General features: G+C 35.8%; 1 protein-coding gene across 1 annotated transcript in view; it reads right to left on the reverse strand.

Moving 5' to 3' along the window:
• Positions 1 to 682: 682 nt before the first annotated feature.
• The window catches only part of LOC150079547 (nephrin-like), a 33041-nt gene continuing 13702 nt past the window's right edge, over positions 683 to 20021 (reverse strand). Inside the window, exons 4-12 of the mRNA XM_090382494.1 lie at positions 19606 to 19716; positions 19175 to 19378; positions 17445 to 17741; positions 13380 to 13670; positions 9803 to 10090; positions 9074 to 9370; positions 6650 to 6787; positions 3303 to 3330; positions 683 to 1168 (exon numbers count right to left, since the gene is read on the reverse strand). Coding sequence (XP_090238620.1) covers positions 1009 to 1168; positions 3303 to 3330; positions 6650 to 6787; positions 9074 to 9370; positions 9803 to 10090; positions 13380 to 13670; positions 17445 to 17741; positions 19175 to 19378; positions 19606 to 19716 — 1814 coding nt within the window. The 3' untranslated portion in view covers positions 683 to 1008. The remainder of the gene's footprint in view (positions 1169 to 3302; positions 3331 to 6649; positions 6788 to 9073; positions 9371 to 9802; positions 10091 to 13379; positions 13671 to 17444; positions 17742 to 19174; positions 19379 to 19605; positions 19717 to 20021) is intronic.

Genomic DNA, 20021 nt, shown 5'->3' on the forward strand with positions numbered 1-20021 from the left:
GGCATCACGTTTCAAATAGGTGTTAAATATTAATTTTAAAATTATTATTAAATAATTACTTATACTGAGAAATTTAATATTAAAGTAAAACCATATATACAATAGAATTTAAGAATGATAGCAAAATAATAAAATTTTAATAATTTAAAAGAATTTTTTAAATGATTTTAAATTTCTAAATTTCTAAAGAACTTTTATATAAATCGTATAATAACAATTTCGAAAAGATTTTTAAAGGATGAAACTCATAAAAACTATAAAGGGTAAAATCATAAAAGGTAAAATTTATATAAAAAACTTTTAAAGGATGAAAATCATAAAGAACTTTAATATAACAATTTCAAAAAGTTTTTAAAGGATTAAGCTTTCTCTGCATTTAATTTTTCACAAGAAATCACCAAAAACCAATCGATGGAAGAGAGTAATCGTGCGAATGAGTGGTAAGATAGAATAATGAAATAAAAGAAAAACATTGATTTCATTAATGATATATCCTTCTCTCGAAATTCAAAATTTATTAATTTTTGTTTATTTAAATTTCTCTCATTCAATTATTTTCTTCATGCATTTTTAAGAATGAAATCAGTATGAAGAAATACGGGTGAATAATTAATAAACTGAAAAGAAAGATGATTAAGAAACTGAAATTTAAGAAAACGAATTCATCCTGGATAGAAATAAGTTCGAGCTTTAAGAAATAAACCGGAAACAGCATTTCTAAAAACAACACATCGAAAGGGATGAGGACGTTTGAGCATGGTTTCTTTCGGTTGGCAGATATTGTGGTTGGCCAAATGAAATTGTTGAAAGAATCTCGCAAATAACAATGGAGCTATTTGTGTCTCAAAGTACAACGTTGAATAACAATAACATGTTCTCTTTGGAGAATCAACTGTTCATAACATTCGGATAAAATGGGATCTTGGTGACAGCAACAATATTTACAACAGTGCACTTCGGAGAGGTGATTTCTAGAAAGTTCTGTCGGAGAAGATTTAGGGGAGTCTATCACTCCCCAGGATAGCACGGGTAGTTCTCAAACCTTGTAAAGTCTTTTTCTTCTTTCCTGTTGCAGTAATAGATTTCTGGCTGAGGGGAAGACAGATGTCTTCCATCTAGTTTGTTGAACTCCTCGAATTCTTCTTTGGAACAATTACCTTGAGTTGACCTGAAATAAGAAACAAAATAATAAGTATCGTTCAGCTGAAGTTATAAAATATTGTGAGTAGCAGGGCTCTATTGGCAATAGATTGGCAAAATGTGTATCATACAAAGTGAGTGGTAAATTACTTTACGTTTTTGACCTGAAGGTCGCTAAATCTTCTATTTGTAGCCCTGTCTTTTTGAGTTCCAGGAGCCGTTTAAATTTTCTTAGAAAGATTCTATTAGATAAAGAAGCATTAGAATCAGCAACTAAGAAACACTTCCTCGTCACCTATCCATCCCCTCTTATGTATAATTTATCTAATTCTTCCTTTTTAACTAAGGCCCGCAACAAATTTCTGGATAATCTCGATTACAGAAACTCTTAAAATCATTTCAATTGTCCTGGAGAGACTTCTAGAGTCTGTCTCTGCCTGTTCTTCTCACCCAATACCTGAGACGCGTGCACGGTTTACTGTTGATAAAGGTGCGCATTTTCATGGTTCTGTGAAGGAAAATAAGCCAGAGATTTGTCTGGGATTCAAGATGCCATTAACTGCTTTTCTGAGCACTATTTGATGTTTTTGAAATCATATCGTCCTTCAACTATGTTTCTGAGGTGGTTTTGTAGGGGATTTACAATCCGGGATACATAATACTAGGGATGAAACTGTCGAGGTAGATAAAAGGGATCTCATATTTGATTTCTCTTGCCTTTGCCAACACTATTGTACAGAAACTCGGTTTGCAATACGTTGTGTATTTATTGGTAGTTATTTTTATCTGCTACTCTAGCTGAACTACATTTTTGGCAGAACATTAACTGTTATTTATGAAAATAAAGACAACTTTTGTTAATTGTGAGCCATATTTTTTTCTATATCAGATAAATTCTTTTTTAATTTTACTCTATATATTTATCGTAGAGAAGATGTGTGAATATCTCCCTACAGTCCAGATCTTTCCCCATATGATTACAATATCTTTTCTCCCTTGGAAAACTATCTGAAAGATAAGTAAGAAGGAAGTTTTCGCTATCATTTTCTTTCTCTCTTTCTCAACGAGAGGTAAACAGCCTTCTCAGTGGGAGAAGGGAGGTCCTAAATTGGCACACACGAAAAAATGGATAAATAAAAGCATCTGGAGTTAGTGATCCCTTGGGAAAACTATTATTCAGTAGAACTTCCTCCACTGAGAGAACCCGCAGATGGTCCATAATTAATATTTCTTGACGCAAGAAATTCAATCATCTCTTAATCTTCATTAAAAAAGAAGGCTAGCAGAAAAGAGAATGAAAGTGCCAGTTAATTATCTAGCTGTAATATAGAGCTTATAAAATATCTACGCACACCAGATGTGCGCAGGACCTAATGTTTCTTCCCACCCATTTGATAAACAATACTGCCATTGGATTACTTCTGTTTTTGATGGAAATACAAGTGTGGAAAATTACCTTTGTTCGTTTGATGGCTGTTTAATGGTAGAGATGCGTGTTCTTCGGAAAGCCCTTGGAGATGCTGTGCTTAGGATTGCGCTGCACAATTTGAGTACGTGATTGTGTAGATAAAACATTCCAGTACTTCTGGAATGTCACAGAGCTGATGTGATAGGCTGCGAAATCGTCTAAACCCAATCTTTTAAATGGATGTGAAATCGTTGGTGGTCGATGGATGTGAAATCGTTGGACTATTATTTGGTGGTTGTTGGATCCAACAGATCTAAGTTGCTCACGCATCCTCCCCTACAGTTCAGATATTTCTCCATAAAATTATAGCCACCGTCAAATGGATTCTGCTGATGTGAAAAACAGACAGAATCGAGATGGTTCAAAGAGCAGTTACCTGAAAATGCACACTAACTGGTTTTCTTGTACAACGATGGGGCAAACGTTCAAACATCTACAGTGACTTTATGGAAATGACGTAATATAAGAGATGGCTGTAACAGCAATCTTAAGGCATTAAGAAAAAAAGATGTTTAAGATCAAATATGTATCACTTGAGTCTGAAATTTTGAGAAGAGTCAAAAGTTGTGGAGCATAAACGTCCAATGATATTGGAGTTTCTCTTTAAGCTGCATCTGAAAATGAAGATGGAATTAAGCGTAAAGGATTAATTTAAGCCGTCAAACGTATTAAAAATCGAAAAAAATATACTTACGTTTCCTCTTTATTTTGCTTTCCTAATCCTGAAAAGAATGTAAAATAATTTATTAAAAATAGAAGCACATGTTTATACAGTCAACTTATTTAGATGCTGTAACATCACAATGGAAATGACATCACATAAATGTGACGTTCCATTTGTAATCAAACAACTAATATTATTAAACTCCTTCGTTATATTTTGGAAAAAAAACTATAGGACCATCGCCAATCAACTATTTAGGAAAAACTGACTCCATATTTTTTGCTTAGCAGTATATATTTTCTCCACTTATCTCACGCCAGTTAATTTCAATTAGTACAGAGTACAATGAGCATCCTATTAGCCGAATGAAACAAACAGAACAAAAGAAAAGTTTTTTAGTCTCTAATTAGATGCTTTATCTCCCTCGCGAGTACGTAATTATTTTTTATTTCGTTAATTAGTTCTCAGATTAAGTTATTAATTAGCTCATTTCCTTAAAGAAATAAGGAAAATGAATGGATACTTTAGGTAAAATTGGTTCGCGGTCTAAAGCGCTAGCGTTGGGTTTTTTATGATAATTAAAGTGGTTTTAATGTAACGAATATTTAGATTGGTAAATATATGAGTCTAACCTTTCTTAATTCGGTATTTCCGAACTCTTAACTGGTTTATGAAACGGTTTTTCAGAGAAATTCTAGTTTTTTTTGTTTTCTAGTCTTTTTATCGGAATTTAGAAACCCCTAAACTTCAAATCAGGGTTCCTAAATTCCACGCAAGACACATTATATCATAAGTGTGATGTGTGTGTCACTGTATCTCGCGCAATGATTGTTTAAAAGCGTTGGAACAAGATTCTTAATTAAAACATAATTAACAATCTTGTTCCATCTGATTTCCGAGATCTTCATATAATACGATCTCTGTTTCCTCTAATTCTTAATTATTATTCGCTCTTAATCCTAAAAGAATCTTCTCTTTCCCCTTCTGCTTCCAGAACTCTCGTTTTTCCTCTTCTAAGATGTTCTAGTGTCCAATTATCATAACTTCATGCATCAATCTATCCACATCTATAGTGCTTCCATCTAGTGTCCTTTTCCCGAAACAATACTTCTAATTAGTTTTCGTCACTGATGATAGCCTCGGGGATAATTTTAACTAAAGGGAAACTGTCAAATAAAATTAATTGGCTCATATTGATTAACTATAATACTAGTGCTGTCATTAGTGTTAGATTTAAGGAATAAATCTTAGTTGATTAATGAAGCTACATAAGTGATAGGGGAGTTAAGATGAATTAAGGTAACCGAAGACTGGTTAAATGAAATTAATCGTCTTTGTCCGAGGACGCTTTGGCAAGTGTCGCCATCTGGTGGACGTTAAAAGAAATAAAAGTTAATAGTTTTGGCGCGTACCCAAAGCGAAATGCGAGTAATAAAACTACAATAAGATTATTATTCTTATTGTTTTTTTTTAAATTTAAAACAACGCGATATTTTGAAAATTAAACAATAAAAATAAATTCTTATTGTTTTTTAATTTAAAAAGATGCGATGTTTTGAAAATAAAACAATAAAAATAAATTCTTATTGTTTTTTAATTTAAAAAGATGAGATGTTTTGAAAATAAAACAATAAAAATAAATTCTTATTGTTTTTTTAATTTAAAAAGATGCGATGTTTTGAAAATAAAACAATAAAAAATAAATTTATTTGTTTTTTAATTTAAAAAGATGCGATGTTTTGAAAATAAAACAATAAAAATAAATTCTTATTGTTTTTTTAATTTAAAAAGATGCGATGTTTTGAAAATAAAACAATAAAAATAAATTCTATTTGTTTTTTAATTTAAAAAGATGCGATGTTTTGAAAATAAAACAATAAAAATAAATTCTTATTGTTTTTTTAATTAAAAAAGATGCGATGTTTTGAAAATAAAACAATAAAAATAAATTCTATTTGTTTTTTAATTTAAAAAGATGCGATGTTTTGAAAATAAAACAATAAAAATCCACCTGGCTGAAATAGATTGTTTTTTTGGCCACAATTATGAAGAAAATAAATCTTCATCAGAGCAGCCATTTCCTAAAATAAATAGAAGCTAACCAAACGAGAGATATATGTGCGCATGCGTAAGGATTATATTGTTAACTCCCGGGATTTAAGAATAAAGACAAATTGCGGCATATTTTGATTCGCTAGATACATAAATACATAAAAAAACTATATATAATGTGAAGCGCGAGTCACAATTCTTAACATTCATAATAAAAATTCTTATATGTTCCAAATTGAAGGTAAATGAGCTTTAAAAAAAAAATCTCACTTCGCTTTTGCCTTTAAGCCATGTCATCCTTTCCCTAAATAACTGTCTACATAAATCTCCTTTTAAAGAGATCTTACAGTTGTGGATGCTCTGTAGACATTCTCCTCATTAAAATTTACGACTCTCTCTCTCTCTCTAGCTAGTGGTTTTTACTTCTCGTTTTCCCTCCACCATCCCCATCTTTGACTTGGGAAAACGTTCGTTTAATTAAAGCAGTGAAGCACTTGTGACATGACGAGAGCACCGAATTTTCCAAGAAACACGAACTGGTGCGCTTTATTTGCTTTTAACAAGAAGGATGTGATGTCAGAGAGTGCAGTTGCAAAGTTAAGGAAACCTGTTGTCAAGTTAAATTGGAAATTGTACCTGAAAGATATGTCACATGATCGTAGAAGCTCTAGTGGTAAGTTCCTTTCCCCCCTCCCTCTTTCTTGAACGAGCTTGTTAGCGCCTTCTTCCAATGCGACAGCAAAGTGGGTCTTTTTTTCTTTTTTCCCAAGTCGGCAATTTGAAACCCATCATGCATCCGACACTCGTTTCTACTATGTTAATTGGAGTGTTTTAGTTTTCATTTAATTTTATCCCGGGTTTCTTAACGAAGCACTTTTCAGTGCCATTTGATAGTTTTGCAATAACATAATCGTTCAAAAATTCAAAATATTAGTTTATTTTAATTTTAAAAAAATTGAAAGCGTGAAATAATTTTCATATGTGATAATAGATAGCGCTATTAACATTAGATTTTGTATTATTTCCATTGGCTTTTATTTTTATTTTATTTTATGTTTTTTCAAAATGTGGTGGCCGAGTTAGTCGGTCTCAGAAGAAGGTGGCATGGTTTTTTATCCATTGTTTTTAATAGGATTTTAGGAACATCAGCAACTAAGGCCGTATTGTTCCGCGTATGTCTATAAATTGCTTGCGTTCTATGGTTTATTTTGTTTGGTGGACGAAAAATCCGAGTTTCCGGGAGTGAAAACCATGCTAAGTTGCTGATACGCTTAAAACCGCACAGAAAACAAAACTAAACTACAATATATAACCTCATAACTTACCTAATAGTATGCCTCTTTTCTTTAGTACCCTTGTTACGGCTTCAAATACGCCAACTAGGAACACGAGCCCCGCAACACTCCCACTAACAACCACCACAATGGTTTTCATACAGTAAGACGGCATCTCTCTAATGCAGTCTGCAAATAAATTTTATTCATTAGCTGTTTTACAGTTAAGACTTGATCATTAATAACTTTATAAGTACAAACTTAAGAAAGAGTCAGAAACTCAACTTCAATCGTGGAATTTATTACAGAAATAATGTCTGATATTCAGTATTTACTCTGCCCTTACAAAAGGTAGTCTAGCTCTCTGAATTGAGTTGATAATGTTGTCTTACAAGGTTTCATGAAGATAAGTTAGATGTCCATCTCCAGATATCCGGATGTGCACAGAATTGCATAATTCCAACACGATCCAGAAAGTGGAATAGCGATCTTCTTCTGTAAGGGTAAGGAGGTACTAGAGCATTTACTCATCTAGAAAAGTACGTGACGCTGTAAGAAGGCTATTCGTGTAAGTGATCCATAAGATTATCTGTTTATTTGAACAGCAAATAGAAAAGAGATGACTCCAGGGATGGTCAGAAAAGCTGCCACTTTTTTTGGCTATCCCTCAACTTATTCAAGTCTTGTTGGAGGTCCGCTGATTTGCATTGTTCGTTAATCACTCTCTCAATCTTGATATCATCTGCAATGGACTCATTCCCAGAACTGTGAAACTTTGCAATTTTTAAAAGTTGACTGTATTCAACGATATTTTAGAAGCCTTTTTCACTTGGTCTGGAAGGACTATGATTATAACCACTGTGCTACCGAGAGGGCTTCACACATTCAATCCAAATAGATGATCCAATAACTTGGCAATGATCTTTCACGATTTTCCAAAGAACTGAGTTCTACAGAAACATTCTAATTCAATTCAATCACACAGCTCATTCCTGATCTTCAACTCTTCGCCTCACTATATTCATTCGATGATTCGCTGCCTATCCCAATGCATTCTTATACACTCACTGGCCAAAAAATTAGAAACCATTATTCAATAACTAGTAGGGCAAACATTTTCCTGAATTGCTCCAATGCACATCGTAGTATGGATTCCACTCGTTGTCTCAGGGAGTCTATCTCCAGATTTCACCATTCTTCCATCAGGATATTTGTCGGCTGCCGTATTGTGGTCGGTAGAAAACTAAGAAGCCGAACTGCTCTTTCCAACGTATCTCAGCCATTCTCAACTGGATTCAGATCTGGAGACTAAGGCGGCCAGGGTAGATGTTAAAAGTATTCTCCAGACTATCCAGATATAATATTTGCATGGTGGATAGTTGCGTTGTCGTCTTGAAAGAGTCCAGCGCAATTCGGGTAAAAATGAAGTGCGATACAACAGGAAGATATTCATTGCTGGTAATAACACGATCTTTTAAGGGTATGAGCGGACCTATTGCATACCAACAAAACATACTGCACCATGATATCATCTTCAGCCGCTTGATAGTGGACACAATACAGTCTGGATCAATGGCTACATGAGTTTCACTCATATTTTTACCCTAATATAGGGTAATATAGGTACAAAAGCGTGTAAAGCTGGACTCGTCAGACCACATGATCCTCTTCCATTGTTCTACAGTCTAGTCATCTAGTTGGCGACCCCACTCCAGTCGAAGTTTTCTCTTTTTAGGAAAGAAAGAATCCCCCGTCTTCCTGATGACTGGAGCGACCAAGAAGCCCCAAGAAAGCGTACATTATTTATCTGAACTTTCTCATATCATGTGCAACTTATATTTGCATAACGTACGATGGTTTCACATTTAGTTTCTTTAGCCAAAGTGTTTCCATTTGGGGTAAAGGAGCACGTAGAGAGGTCATCCATGTCATGAATTTTCACGAATGCATTGCAGCCCGCACGCCTTTGATAACAAAAGAAAATCCACATTATCGACTCTTTCATGGCGCAAGGCGTAGAAGAAAGCTGAAGAAGGCTGAAATTGGACAAAAGGCTCTGGTTGATCTAGAAAGAGGGAACTTTAAGAAGCATGCTATCTCGCGATACTCCTGACACTAAGTATGGCAGTCAGCATAGGCTTTGGTCCTTTCCTGGACTTAGCAGGTTGTTTTTTTCCAGTAGTAATGAATCTGTTCACTTTTAGCAAGATTTATATTTATAAAGTGGATAAATACTGCAAAATTGAAAATGGTCGATATTTAGGAGAAATTATATTGGTAACAGATCGCAGTATGCGGTCAACATTTTTGTAATGTACTTTACTTATTTCCTCATGGGTTTTTATAATAATTGAAAGATAATACATATTTCACGTTTTGCTGTGATTAATATAATAAGAAAATAGTAATCAATCATGATTTATATATATAGTAAACTGATAATAAACTTTGACAATAAACAATCCATACAGTTACCTGGATCCTCGCCTGTATCGACTGTTTCTCCTGTTAATACTGTAACCCTGCTCCTTCCCATTGGATTTTCTGCATACACTAATAAGGTGAAAGTCGTATGTGAAGGGAGGCCATATACTGAGAATACCGGTTTTTCTTTGTTGCTGACGTTGGCAAATAATTGCTTGGTACTGGACTGATGTACCTCAAGAGTAAAATATTGAGACAAACCACCGTCATATCCTTTCTTGCAGGCAACCTGAAGAGATTCGCCTGTAGTGTTGGTTATTCGACATCTAGTAACAGGATCGGGAGGACCTACAAAAGAGAATGTATAAGCAGTTGATTTCTCTAAAAATCTTTAAGATTTCTCAGGAATACTAACGACATTTTTCCCCATTAAAAAAGAAGCTCATCATAATTTCCAATCTCCATATAACTCAAAAATGGTACATTCTATGCAACAATGGACACATATAAAACTATATGTCTATTGGATCGAACCATTTTAAATGCAGGAGGGGGAATGGGAATATTTTCTAGTCTTCATCTTAAAGGATTAGAAAAGGTATATTTTTTAAATTCAGCAATGGCCACAAGATTTTACAAGATTGAGATTTAACCTATGACAATACACGTGACTCTACAAAAACCTTGTTTTTGTAGAGTCACGTGGATTCGAATTGATGGTGTCTAAAATATAATATATTTCTTTAAAAATAGATTCAGCAATTAGATGTAATAACATACCTGAAGGGATGACTGTGAAGATACACGGGGTCTGTTGTTCTCCAACACTGTTCGAAGCCCAACAATACAGCGTTCCGTAATCTCGTTCGGATTTTGGCTTGTAGGTGGCGACACTGTGCAGTCCATGTCCGAAGAAAGTGAGGTTGTAACGCTGTTCTGCAGAGTTACTAAAACTCCACTGAAAGGTGACATCTGCTGGCTCAGCATCAACTGCGCAGTTGATTTTAACAACGTTGCCCATAGCAACACCATAAACAACCTTTTGACCATGGCTACAGACGGGGGCATCTTGAAAAAGAAACAAAAGAAAGAAAAACAAACAGAATAACCCTTTATTTCTTTTTATCTTTAAATATTAATATCAATATATTAATTTTAAATATATTATTAGCTTTTTATATCTCACTGTTGTCTTTATATGCACGCTATCTATATTATCATAATAACAATGCACATTTTCAAATATCAACTACAATAATAATTATTTTTCTTCTCAACAGATGGCAGCATCTGTTTCAAAGTCGGCTATTACAATAGGTATAATTCTCTCCACTAGATGGCAGCACAATAGCTTGTTTGAAATGGGACTTATAAAGGTGATATATCTGCTTTCTCTGAATTTTTACAGGGGATTCGAGCGTTGTTGTTGCGTCCCCTAGGGTTTCCCCCCATTAACTGCTTTTGTACATCCGCAATATGGCCTTAGTTGCTAATGCTCCTAAAAACCAAAAAAATTTGTACATAATGTGAAGAGGCTTTTGCCATATCCGCTCATCTGAAGTTTTTCAAATATGAGTTCACATGATAATCAACATTATATGATCAATACTCAAGGATAAAATTATGGTGGGAATTACTATTTAGTTAACTTCCGCCGAGTTGTATTATGGGAAAAGATACTTTTATTCATTTATAACAGAATTTATATCTAGTATTATTATTATTATTTTTTTTTTTTCTAAAATTGCTTCGTTGGGATATTAATTAATGAATTAGTTTTGTTCAGAAGTTGATTATAATTGTTTGAAAACTGCATCGAGGCACGTTAGGTCACGAGGCACCAGGATACTTTTTTAATTGCGCGGTGTGTTTCTGTTTTTCCTTTTAAAGGGGATTTTTCCATTTTGTTTTATTTTTAAAGGAAATGTTCTCCGTTTAAAGGGGATTTCATTTTTCGAAAGAGAACAAAACACTCGTTTTCTGATCAAAATCTATTCATTCACTTTCTGAGTAAGAAAAATACGTCACTTCCGAATTAAATAAAGACGTTTATAAATCATTCCATTTGTGTTAATTTAAACTCTGGTTTTAATCGACTGTTCAATAAAAAAATAAATAAAATGACGTCTTGATTATTTATGGAAGGGAGAATTTCCAGTTGATGGTTCCCCTGAATAGAGCATATGGTTAATGCAAAAGCAGTAACGCTCGATCTATGACGACATGTACTCTGCAGGCTTTCAATTTGTAATCCTCTAAACTGAAGTAAGTATACAGACTGAAATACACTGAGGATTACTTAGAAGAGATAAATGTATCTCTGCTTTGCACTGCTATTTCCTCACGCTCCAGCACATGTTAAATCAATCATGAAGCCTATTGGAGGCTCTAAGCGAAACCACTCGAACACAGGTAGTTGAACGTCAAAGAATGACGTCAATGATTTGGATTAATGAAGTGATCTGAAAGAAGCGATGATCCAGTTTTCGAGAACTGGTTGGAGAACACGATGAGAGAGAGAGAGAGAGAGAGAGAGAGAGAGAGAGAGAGAGAGAGAGAGAGAGAGAGAGAGAGAGAGAGAGAGAAATGCTTGGGAATTACGAAGACACTGAAGGAAGTTTAAGGAAGTCACTCATTGAATTATTGAGCAGTTAAACTGTGAGAACTCCCAGCTAACTATAGAATATATTAAGAAAGTTCATTCAATATAATGGAGTGAAAGAGGCAGAGATAATTTGAAGTGAAAGACGTACGAGTAGGGATGGAGTGAAAGGGAGGTGGAGCGAACAGAATGAGAAAGGGGGGATGGGGAAGGAAATCAGCGAGCGAAAGAGATAAGATTAATAGTCAGAGGGATAACAGAACGAGACAAGAAAGGGGAGAAAGATAGAGGAGGAAAAGAGAGGGGCACAACAGAGAAAGGGAAAGAGGGGAAAATACACAACGGGAATGCGGATAGGAGAGAAAGACAACTGTGAGGAGGAAGGAGAGAGACTGCAGATAGGGAAGAAGTGAAAAAGAAGACAGGGGAAATTCAACAGAGATGGGAAAAGAGGAGCAAAAACAGAGTAAAGGAAAGAGGGGAGACAACAGAGGAGGAAAGGAGAGAAGCAGCAGGGAAAGGGAAAGATGGGAAATATGCAATGCAGATGGAGAAAGAGCGAAAATAGAATGGGGGAAGACAGAGAGGAAAACAGAGTGACAATAGAGTGGGGAAAAACAGAGGAAATGAGAGAGAGCGATAATAGAGTGGGGAAAACAGAGAGGAAAAGAGAGAGAAATACAACAGATGGTGGGAAAGAGAGGGAAATAAAACAGATAGTGGGAAAGAGCAAGAAATACAGCAGGTAGTAGAAAAGAGAGAGACAACAGGGTAGAAAAGAGAGAGACAACAGGGTAGAAAAGAGGGAAAGAAAACATAGTGGAGAAAAGAGGGAAAGACAACAGAGAGAGAGAGAGAGAGAGAGAGAGAGAGAGAGAGAGGCAAATGAGTGGAGAAAAGAGGGAAAAGCAACAGAGATGGAGAGAGAGAAAGAGAGAAATAAAGAGGGGGAACGACAAACAAGAGAGAGAGAGGGAAAGAGAGACAACAGAGTGGAGAAAATAGAAAGACAATGTAGGGGACAGAAAGAGAGAGAGAGAGAGAGAGAGAGAGCAGAGGGTGGAGAAGGGAGAAAGACAACAGGGAGAGGAGACAGGGAAAAAGAAGACAGTGTTTGGAAAATGAGAGAGAAATAGACAGCAGAGATGGGGAAGGAAGAGAAGAGAGAGACAACACAGACGGAATGCACAACGCGGAGAAATATTAAAATAGACAAAGGAGAATACAACAGAAGAGAGGCAACATATATTGAAAGACAACAGAGATGAAAATACAGAGACAATGCAGATAGACAACATATATAGAAAGATAACAGAGAGGGACAGCAAAAGGAGACAGCAATCTGTGTGAGAGAGAGAACAAAAAGAGGAAGAAGAAAAAGACAACAGAGAAAGGAAGAATAAAGGAAGAGAGAGAGAACAGAGAAAGGGGAAATATGAGATAAAAGGAAGAGAGTAAAACGGAAAGAGACAACAGAGAAAGAAAGAAAAAGATAACAGAGAAATAAAGAAAAATACAATGGAGAAAGGGAGAATAAAGGAAGAGAGAAAGGGAGAATAAAGGAAGAGAGAAAGGACAGAGAAAGGGGAAATAGGAGATAACAGGAAGAGAGGAAAACAGAAAGAGACAACAGAGAGAGGGAAAGAGATGGCCAACGGAGAAAGGGAAAATAGAGAGAGAGAGAGAGAGAGAGAGAGAGAGAGAGAGAGAGAGAGAGAGAGAGAGAGAGAGAGAATAAATAAAATAAGAACTCACGTTTGAATTTGAGCAAGATTTCGTCACTCTTTCCCATTCCTTCTTTGTTTGAGGCCAGACAGCGATACCTTCCAATGTGACGTGCCCCCACTTTCTTAATGAGGACTGTTAAATTGTTTACTGTTACCCCTATGCTGGCGTTAGTGCTCAGAGGCTTTCCTTCAAACACCCAGTCCACCTTGGTCACCCACGGATTGGCATTGATCTTGCATTCGAAAGTGACGTCACTCTTTTCTATGACTGTGTCCGACTTGGTGTATGTCTTCATGGACAACGATACCCGGGGAATGTCTGCAACAAAGAAAAAGTTTTACTTTATTGAGCCAGTAAGAACCAAATGCAATATTTAACGATGATGGAATTAATGATGTTGACGAAATGAAATGCAGTTTCTTATTGCTAAAGAATCACTCATTCCAATGATGATCTTATTTGTCTTTGTCACTGGAAGAGTGGCCCAACTACTTACATAACTACACAAGAGATGGCACCACTATAGATAGCGATTTTCTAAGGTGGTGGGTGACTCAAGAAACGGAAAGGTAGCACATTAAGAAAACGAAAGATAATTCAACATTAAGTAGAGAAAGGCGAAACGTGTGTAATGAGTGTTAAGCGACCCAGATAAAACAATCAGGACATTGGAGTGTGAAGACCAACGAAGCGTGAGATTAAACAGCGCTCTTAAATTATTTCCAGGAACTCCTTGAGGAAAAAATAAACCAGCTCAGCAAACAGGTTTTTCCTGATAACAGATCTATTTGGTGACAGATCTTTAGGCGCAACTGGCATTCTATGAAATTCTTTTGTGGACTCCTCTTTGGACAAAGAATGGATTTGCACAGAGATACAATACATCTCTCTAAACTGCTTACATCCTTCTTCTCTTGTCACGATAACAAAGCCTTAAGTTTGGGAGGAAATAGAATATCCGCCAGTTGTAGTCTCCACTCTATAAACCGGGTGTACAATGACGCTGAACTGTCAACACCTCTCGCATTAGTAATTGCGCTTTCTTTCTTTCTCATTAATAAATAGTCGCTGTGGATATCGAAAAATAAAGGGTCAAATTATTGGCTCAGTCCTAGACAAAACGACTGTTTTTTATCATAAAGAAACCCATTGTTTACTTTTAAAGGAAGCATGCGATTTTATTTCCGGTATTCACTTCCGAAAAAACCGGAAATGAAGTTTACTAAAAGCTTTAATGGAGTCTGAGTTTTGTTTAAAATTTTAAAATATATTAACATCTACGTGCATTCATTTTGTTGTGCATTTTGTTTAAATGGAGCTGTACACTAAACACCACAGTTTCTTTCTAAGGCCTGGGTTCGGTTCTCAAGAATGGAGTTGAGAAATACTTCCCACCAGGACGGAAGAATCTCCTGAGGGCTTCTAATTAGAAGAAATCTGTATTTATTTCACAGGAAGAAGGAAATGCATAAAAAAACTGTGTTTGTGAGCAGTATGTGAACGTAGAACAGTAAAAAGACACTGATGAAGTGGCAGAAAATCATGCCACGAAACGTATGTTTTTATTTTCATTTCTGAGGAAATTCAGATTTATTTTAAAGCAGAAATAAGTGTTCATTTATTTTATTAAATTTAAACTCATCTTTGAACCAAATAAATGTTTTTTTTTTATTCTTTAAACAATGAAGAAAAAATACAGCGCTTAATTTCCTCTCAAATTGTATTTAATCCGCACTCGCTGTCAGAATGGTTCCATAATTGAATCTGGATTATATTTTATTCATAAATCGAAAGTCTTTGAGGGTGAAACCATTATTCTTAAATGATTCGCCATTCATTAAGCTAACTAATTACAGTTTTCATTTCGCCGATGTGTTTTGGTCAGAGCATAATGCGGACATTTTGAAATCATTTGACAGCAAAAGTAACGTTGTAAAAAAAAAAAAAACCAAAAAAAACTCTAATTTGTAATCCGATTTAATTGCTATGTTACAATCCATTTGGACACCGAGAGAGCGGTTTTGAGGTGAACGCTAACGTTTCTTGGAAAAGGGCCAAGTGGTATGTGGAGTGTGCCATTAGGTGGCAGAATTATTCTAACTTCATCTGACAGAGTGAAAAATAAAAGACAAGGAAAGAGCGGAGAGAGAAAGAGAGAGAGAGAAACTGTTATAGCGAGAAAGAAAATGGCTCAAAGCTGTTCCGTGTTATGCATACTAGATTCCGAGAAGATTTATCGTTAGTATTGTAGCGAGAGATATCCGATTGATGTTTATTTGGCTTTCCATCCCTCGGGTGCAGGCACGCGATAATCAATAACAGTTCCAATATAAACAAAGAGCCTTACTGCGGTTTTGTGTCTTGACTTCAAAATTCATTTCGGAACGAAATCTATCCGGCGTTGCCTCTGCTTCGCTATCAGGATGGTAAAGGATCTTCTCCAGGCACACAGAGGACAGCAAATTATGGAACAGAAATAAATAGAAAATAACTTCGAAATGTCGACAGCGCATTTGAATTTGGCATTAAGGTGAGATGAGGTTTGGAGTAATGTAGTGGAGTCTCGCTCTCTCTCCAAACAATGCAAATATGGGGTTTAAAAAACAAAAAAAGAAGTCATGGATCATTCACTGGAAAAGATCTCATTTGTATCCAGCTTGTGATAGCAATTGCGAAGGTCGCGACTGCGCATTAGGAGCTAACTAACTACCAGTTATCTTGGTGGTCTCTAGATGAACTTTACGCGTGTATCCTCTTTCCGTTTTCAAAATCCACCCTCCGATAACCATTCTAGAGGCATTCATAAGTGTGATTTCGGAGCACGGGCGATGTGGGATCACATACACACGCACGGGTCTTTCCGTTTCCATGGTAACCGGACAATCATTTGTGCTTATTAAATCTATCCAATAAAAGGTTCGTTATTCGCTGGCTTTGCAGAAATTACAAACCTAGCGCTGGCATTTAATTCTTTCCTATGCGTGGTAATAATTAGCATAATTTCCTTGATAAATTGTAATCCCCAGTTGGTGTATCTCTCAGCCGCACAATGGCCTTTAGCTTACAAGGCTAAATGTATTAATACCTAAGCACAATTAAAAATAGTTTTCATATTAGCTAACAACGCTCTATGTTCGCATCATTGAAGGACCTTATTGCTTAAGATTTGAGAGGACTGCACCAGAAACCAGTTATAGGACCTGCATTATTTTATTGGAGTTTTATCGGTCCACAATAAAAGCAGATCCAGCAAATTTCCTTGAAAGCTTTGTGACCATGGACGAAACGTGGTCCATCACTTTCAGCTGGAGATAAAGGAGGAGTCCGAAGAGTGGAAACAGAGCTCTTCTCCCCTACGAAGAAACCCAAGTCGATTCTTTCTGCTGGCATGGTGATGGCATCGGTTATTTGGGACGTTGATGGAGTGTTGCTAATGGATTACCTTCAGAAAGGCCAGACAGCCACAAATGCCAATGGAAACCCAGCAAAGGAGTCTTATTCTACCAGGACAAGACGCCTGCTCACAAGTCTGTCATTACCATGGCTGCACTGCACAAGTGCGGCTTTGAAAATCATAGACCATCCCCCATATTCACCAGATCTATTACCATTGAGCTTTCACCTGTTTTCTAATTTAAAAAAGTACCTGACTGTCATCTATTTTCCCACCGACAGTGATGTCATTGCTGCAGTGGATGCATTACTGGAAGCGTAAGAGAAAACTTTCTTCGCAGCTGGAATCAACGCAGTGCATTGATCCCAAAGAGGATTCCAAAGAGTGGAATTATGTGGAAAAGTAACATTACGAGGCTCCTCATACTCCACCCACCAACTTTTCAAACACACCTCTTATTTTCCATCGTAGTGATTGGATGTACTGGCATTTGTTGAATTTATGGAGGTCATGTGAAAGATATTAACTTTGGAGTAATATTGTTTCTGCTAGAAGAATATGCATATTATGTTCAGTCATCCGTGTTTCTATACTCAGATAAATAATCTGTGTAAGAACAATCAACAATAAAATTACAAAATTATTAAAATATAAGGGACTTCAACAACCACTTAAAAAAAATTCAATAATCCACTCACATGATATGTTCAACATTAATCGTTGTTCTACGATGACGTCCGATAGCCTTGGGTTGTGAGCCCGACATATGAGATAGTTTCCATTATCGCTTTCTAAAGGCCATAACCTCAATATACTGTGGGTCATACTTCCATCACTAGTTATACTGTCTGTGGAGTTGGACAGCCGCACATTTTCTTTCCACCATGTGATTTTGGCTGGTGGTCTAGAACCCCATGTTTGACACGTGACATCTACCTGCCGTCCTGCTGAAAGTGGTTGCTGTGGAGATGAAATGGTCACTTCTACGGGTTTCACTAGACAGAAATAAAATAGCCGGCCCTCACAATACAATCGCAGTTATTAAATAAACATATACGCATAAAGTACAACAACAATATTTAATTGTAACCCAAATTGTGACCGTATGTTAATTATGAAATTTAATAACCAAAAGTAAAAATATAAATTTTAAAATTTAAAAAAAATTAAAAATAATTTTAATATTTAAAACGTTTAAATTTTGTTTTTACAAAATAATTGTGTACACGCGACAAAGACGTTAAATGTAAAATATAATTTAACAAAATGATTTTAATAATAATTAAATTAATAATTTAAATATCGTTTAATAAGTGAATTATGTTATTTAACAATATTAGATAATTATTTATACTTTAGCTAGGTAAAAAAATGGTTTGGATTTTTCAGAATTAGCACTAAAATTCCATCCAGAAACTCCATGAATTTTGGAAACATCAAAATCTACGAAGTCCAGTTGCTCAAACTTAATAATGAAGAATGAGCAAATGCCCTGCCTAACCAGGATTATAATTAAGGCAGTTTAAGCTATATTCAACGATCTATATAAAAATATACAATTTGAAGAGGACTTCAAAGAGCAGTTTGAAGAGCACTAGGAAGACTTAAAGCATCTGCCGTGGTTAGTTCAATCTCTAGATCTAAGTCCCATTGAGAATTTATAGAATGGACTGAACAGGTGTGCTCAACAGGGATTGAGGACAGTTTGATAAACAAATGTTCGATTAACTTTTTGAACCTGCCCAACTGTCTTGGGGAACTGATTCGGCTAGCTCCAACGCGCTATTAGCCAATGTTTCTAATAAAGTGGTCAGGCAGTATATATTTTATACACGCACAAATATCGAGAAAAAGAACGGAGAAGAAGATACAGAGTATCTCGCATCGCATGCTTATTCTGTAAAAGAATAAAAGAATAGCGGCGAATGCTTTTAAATCTCAATGTTTGTTGCTCATTAGAAGCAGAACGAATGTTCGAAAGAGGAAGTTCTATTTGCATAATAAGCTAAGTAAACAGCTCAGGTTACCAAATTATGTAGGAGAAGAAAGATAAATTTACTTTTTCCCTACTGGAATACATTTTTCTCTGGAAGAAGTTGTTTTTTCCTCTCTTGCGAAAAGGGTTTAAAAAAGTTGTAGTGTAATTTGAAATGCCAAAGTACTTAATGATAAACAAGTAGCCAAAAACATCCAACCAAATCATATCATCGCTGTGGTTTCCCTTGGGGAACGTACTGGAGATTTCTTTCTCCAAAATAAAGAAAAATTAAAGCGAAATGGAAGGACCAAAGTGTCGAATTCCTATAAGAGCTATCCTACACTTTTCTCGATATCTAAGTTGCTCAATAAAAACAGATGTTAATGGTTGTATAACCATTACGAACTCTCTAATTCCACCATCGAAAGAGTAGAAGAACATTCCACTCACAGTTTAAATCTATTTGAATTCCTGAAGATATTGGATGGGTAATGTTATTATTAGAGGCTTGGCAAGTAAAGGTGGCCATGATATCACTTCTTTGTAGAATTCCAACGTTTGCATCGTTTCTAACTAGCCTTGGTGATATGATTTCATAAGTGTCATCTAGTAAAGTGGGTCCTTTCCACCAGGTTACGGCTGGGGGTGGAGTTCCTAGAAGAAGAAGAAAATGATTAATCAGCCACCAGTTCAAAATACTTTAAAAATAAGTTAATTAATTAAAAAAATAAATAAATAAAACAGTACTGGCTCGTTTACTGAATCGACTGTTGTTGTGCTGCCATCAGATGGCAGACAACATAATCACAGATTCAGTTCGTTAGAGTTATTGCAAGAAAATGGAGATATTTCAAATAGAATATATGTGGAACTTGTCATACCTCCTGAAGCTTCGCAGGAAAGATGCAGTTGTGATCCCTCATTATAAGGGCCCGCTACTTCTGATAACTTCCTTCCCATTTCGTCCAGAATAATCAGACCATCGGGTGGAACTGGGAACAATTGGAAAGAACAGATTCTTTTCAAATTATTGAAACTCTGACTTAAAGAAATAACTGTACTACATTTGCATTCATTAGAATAATTCTCATTAGTCCATTTCATTGGTTTATTCAATCATCGCAGTGAAAAGGATTCGAATTACCTTAAGGATGAATAGTGATGGACGAACAGGGAGGGAGGGGGTGGGGGAAAAAGGTTCACTGATAACCCGGAACGAATTTACTACATTCATTATAACAGCGTCTTCTCTAAGTAGCTTACTAAAATACCCTTGCACATCCATGCGGTTGTCATG

The sequence above is a fragment of the Mastigoproctus giganteus genome, chromosome 10 (assembly GCF_048544385.1).
Source record: "Mastigoproctus giganteus isolate SK-2022 chromosome 10, ASM4854438v1, whole genome shotgun sequence".
Classification (NCBI taxonomy): domain Eukaryota; kingdom Metazoa; phylum Arthropoda; class Arachnida; order Uropygi; family Thelyphonidae; genus Mastigoproctus; species Mastigoproctus giganteus.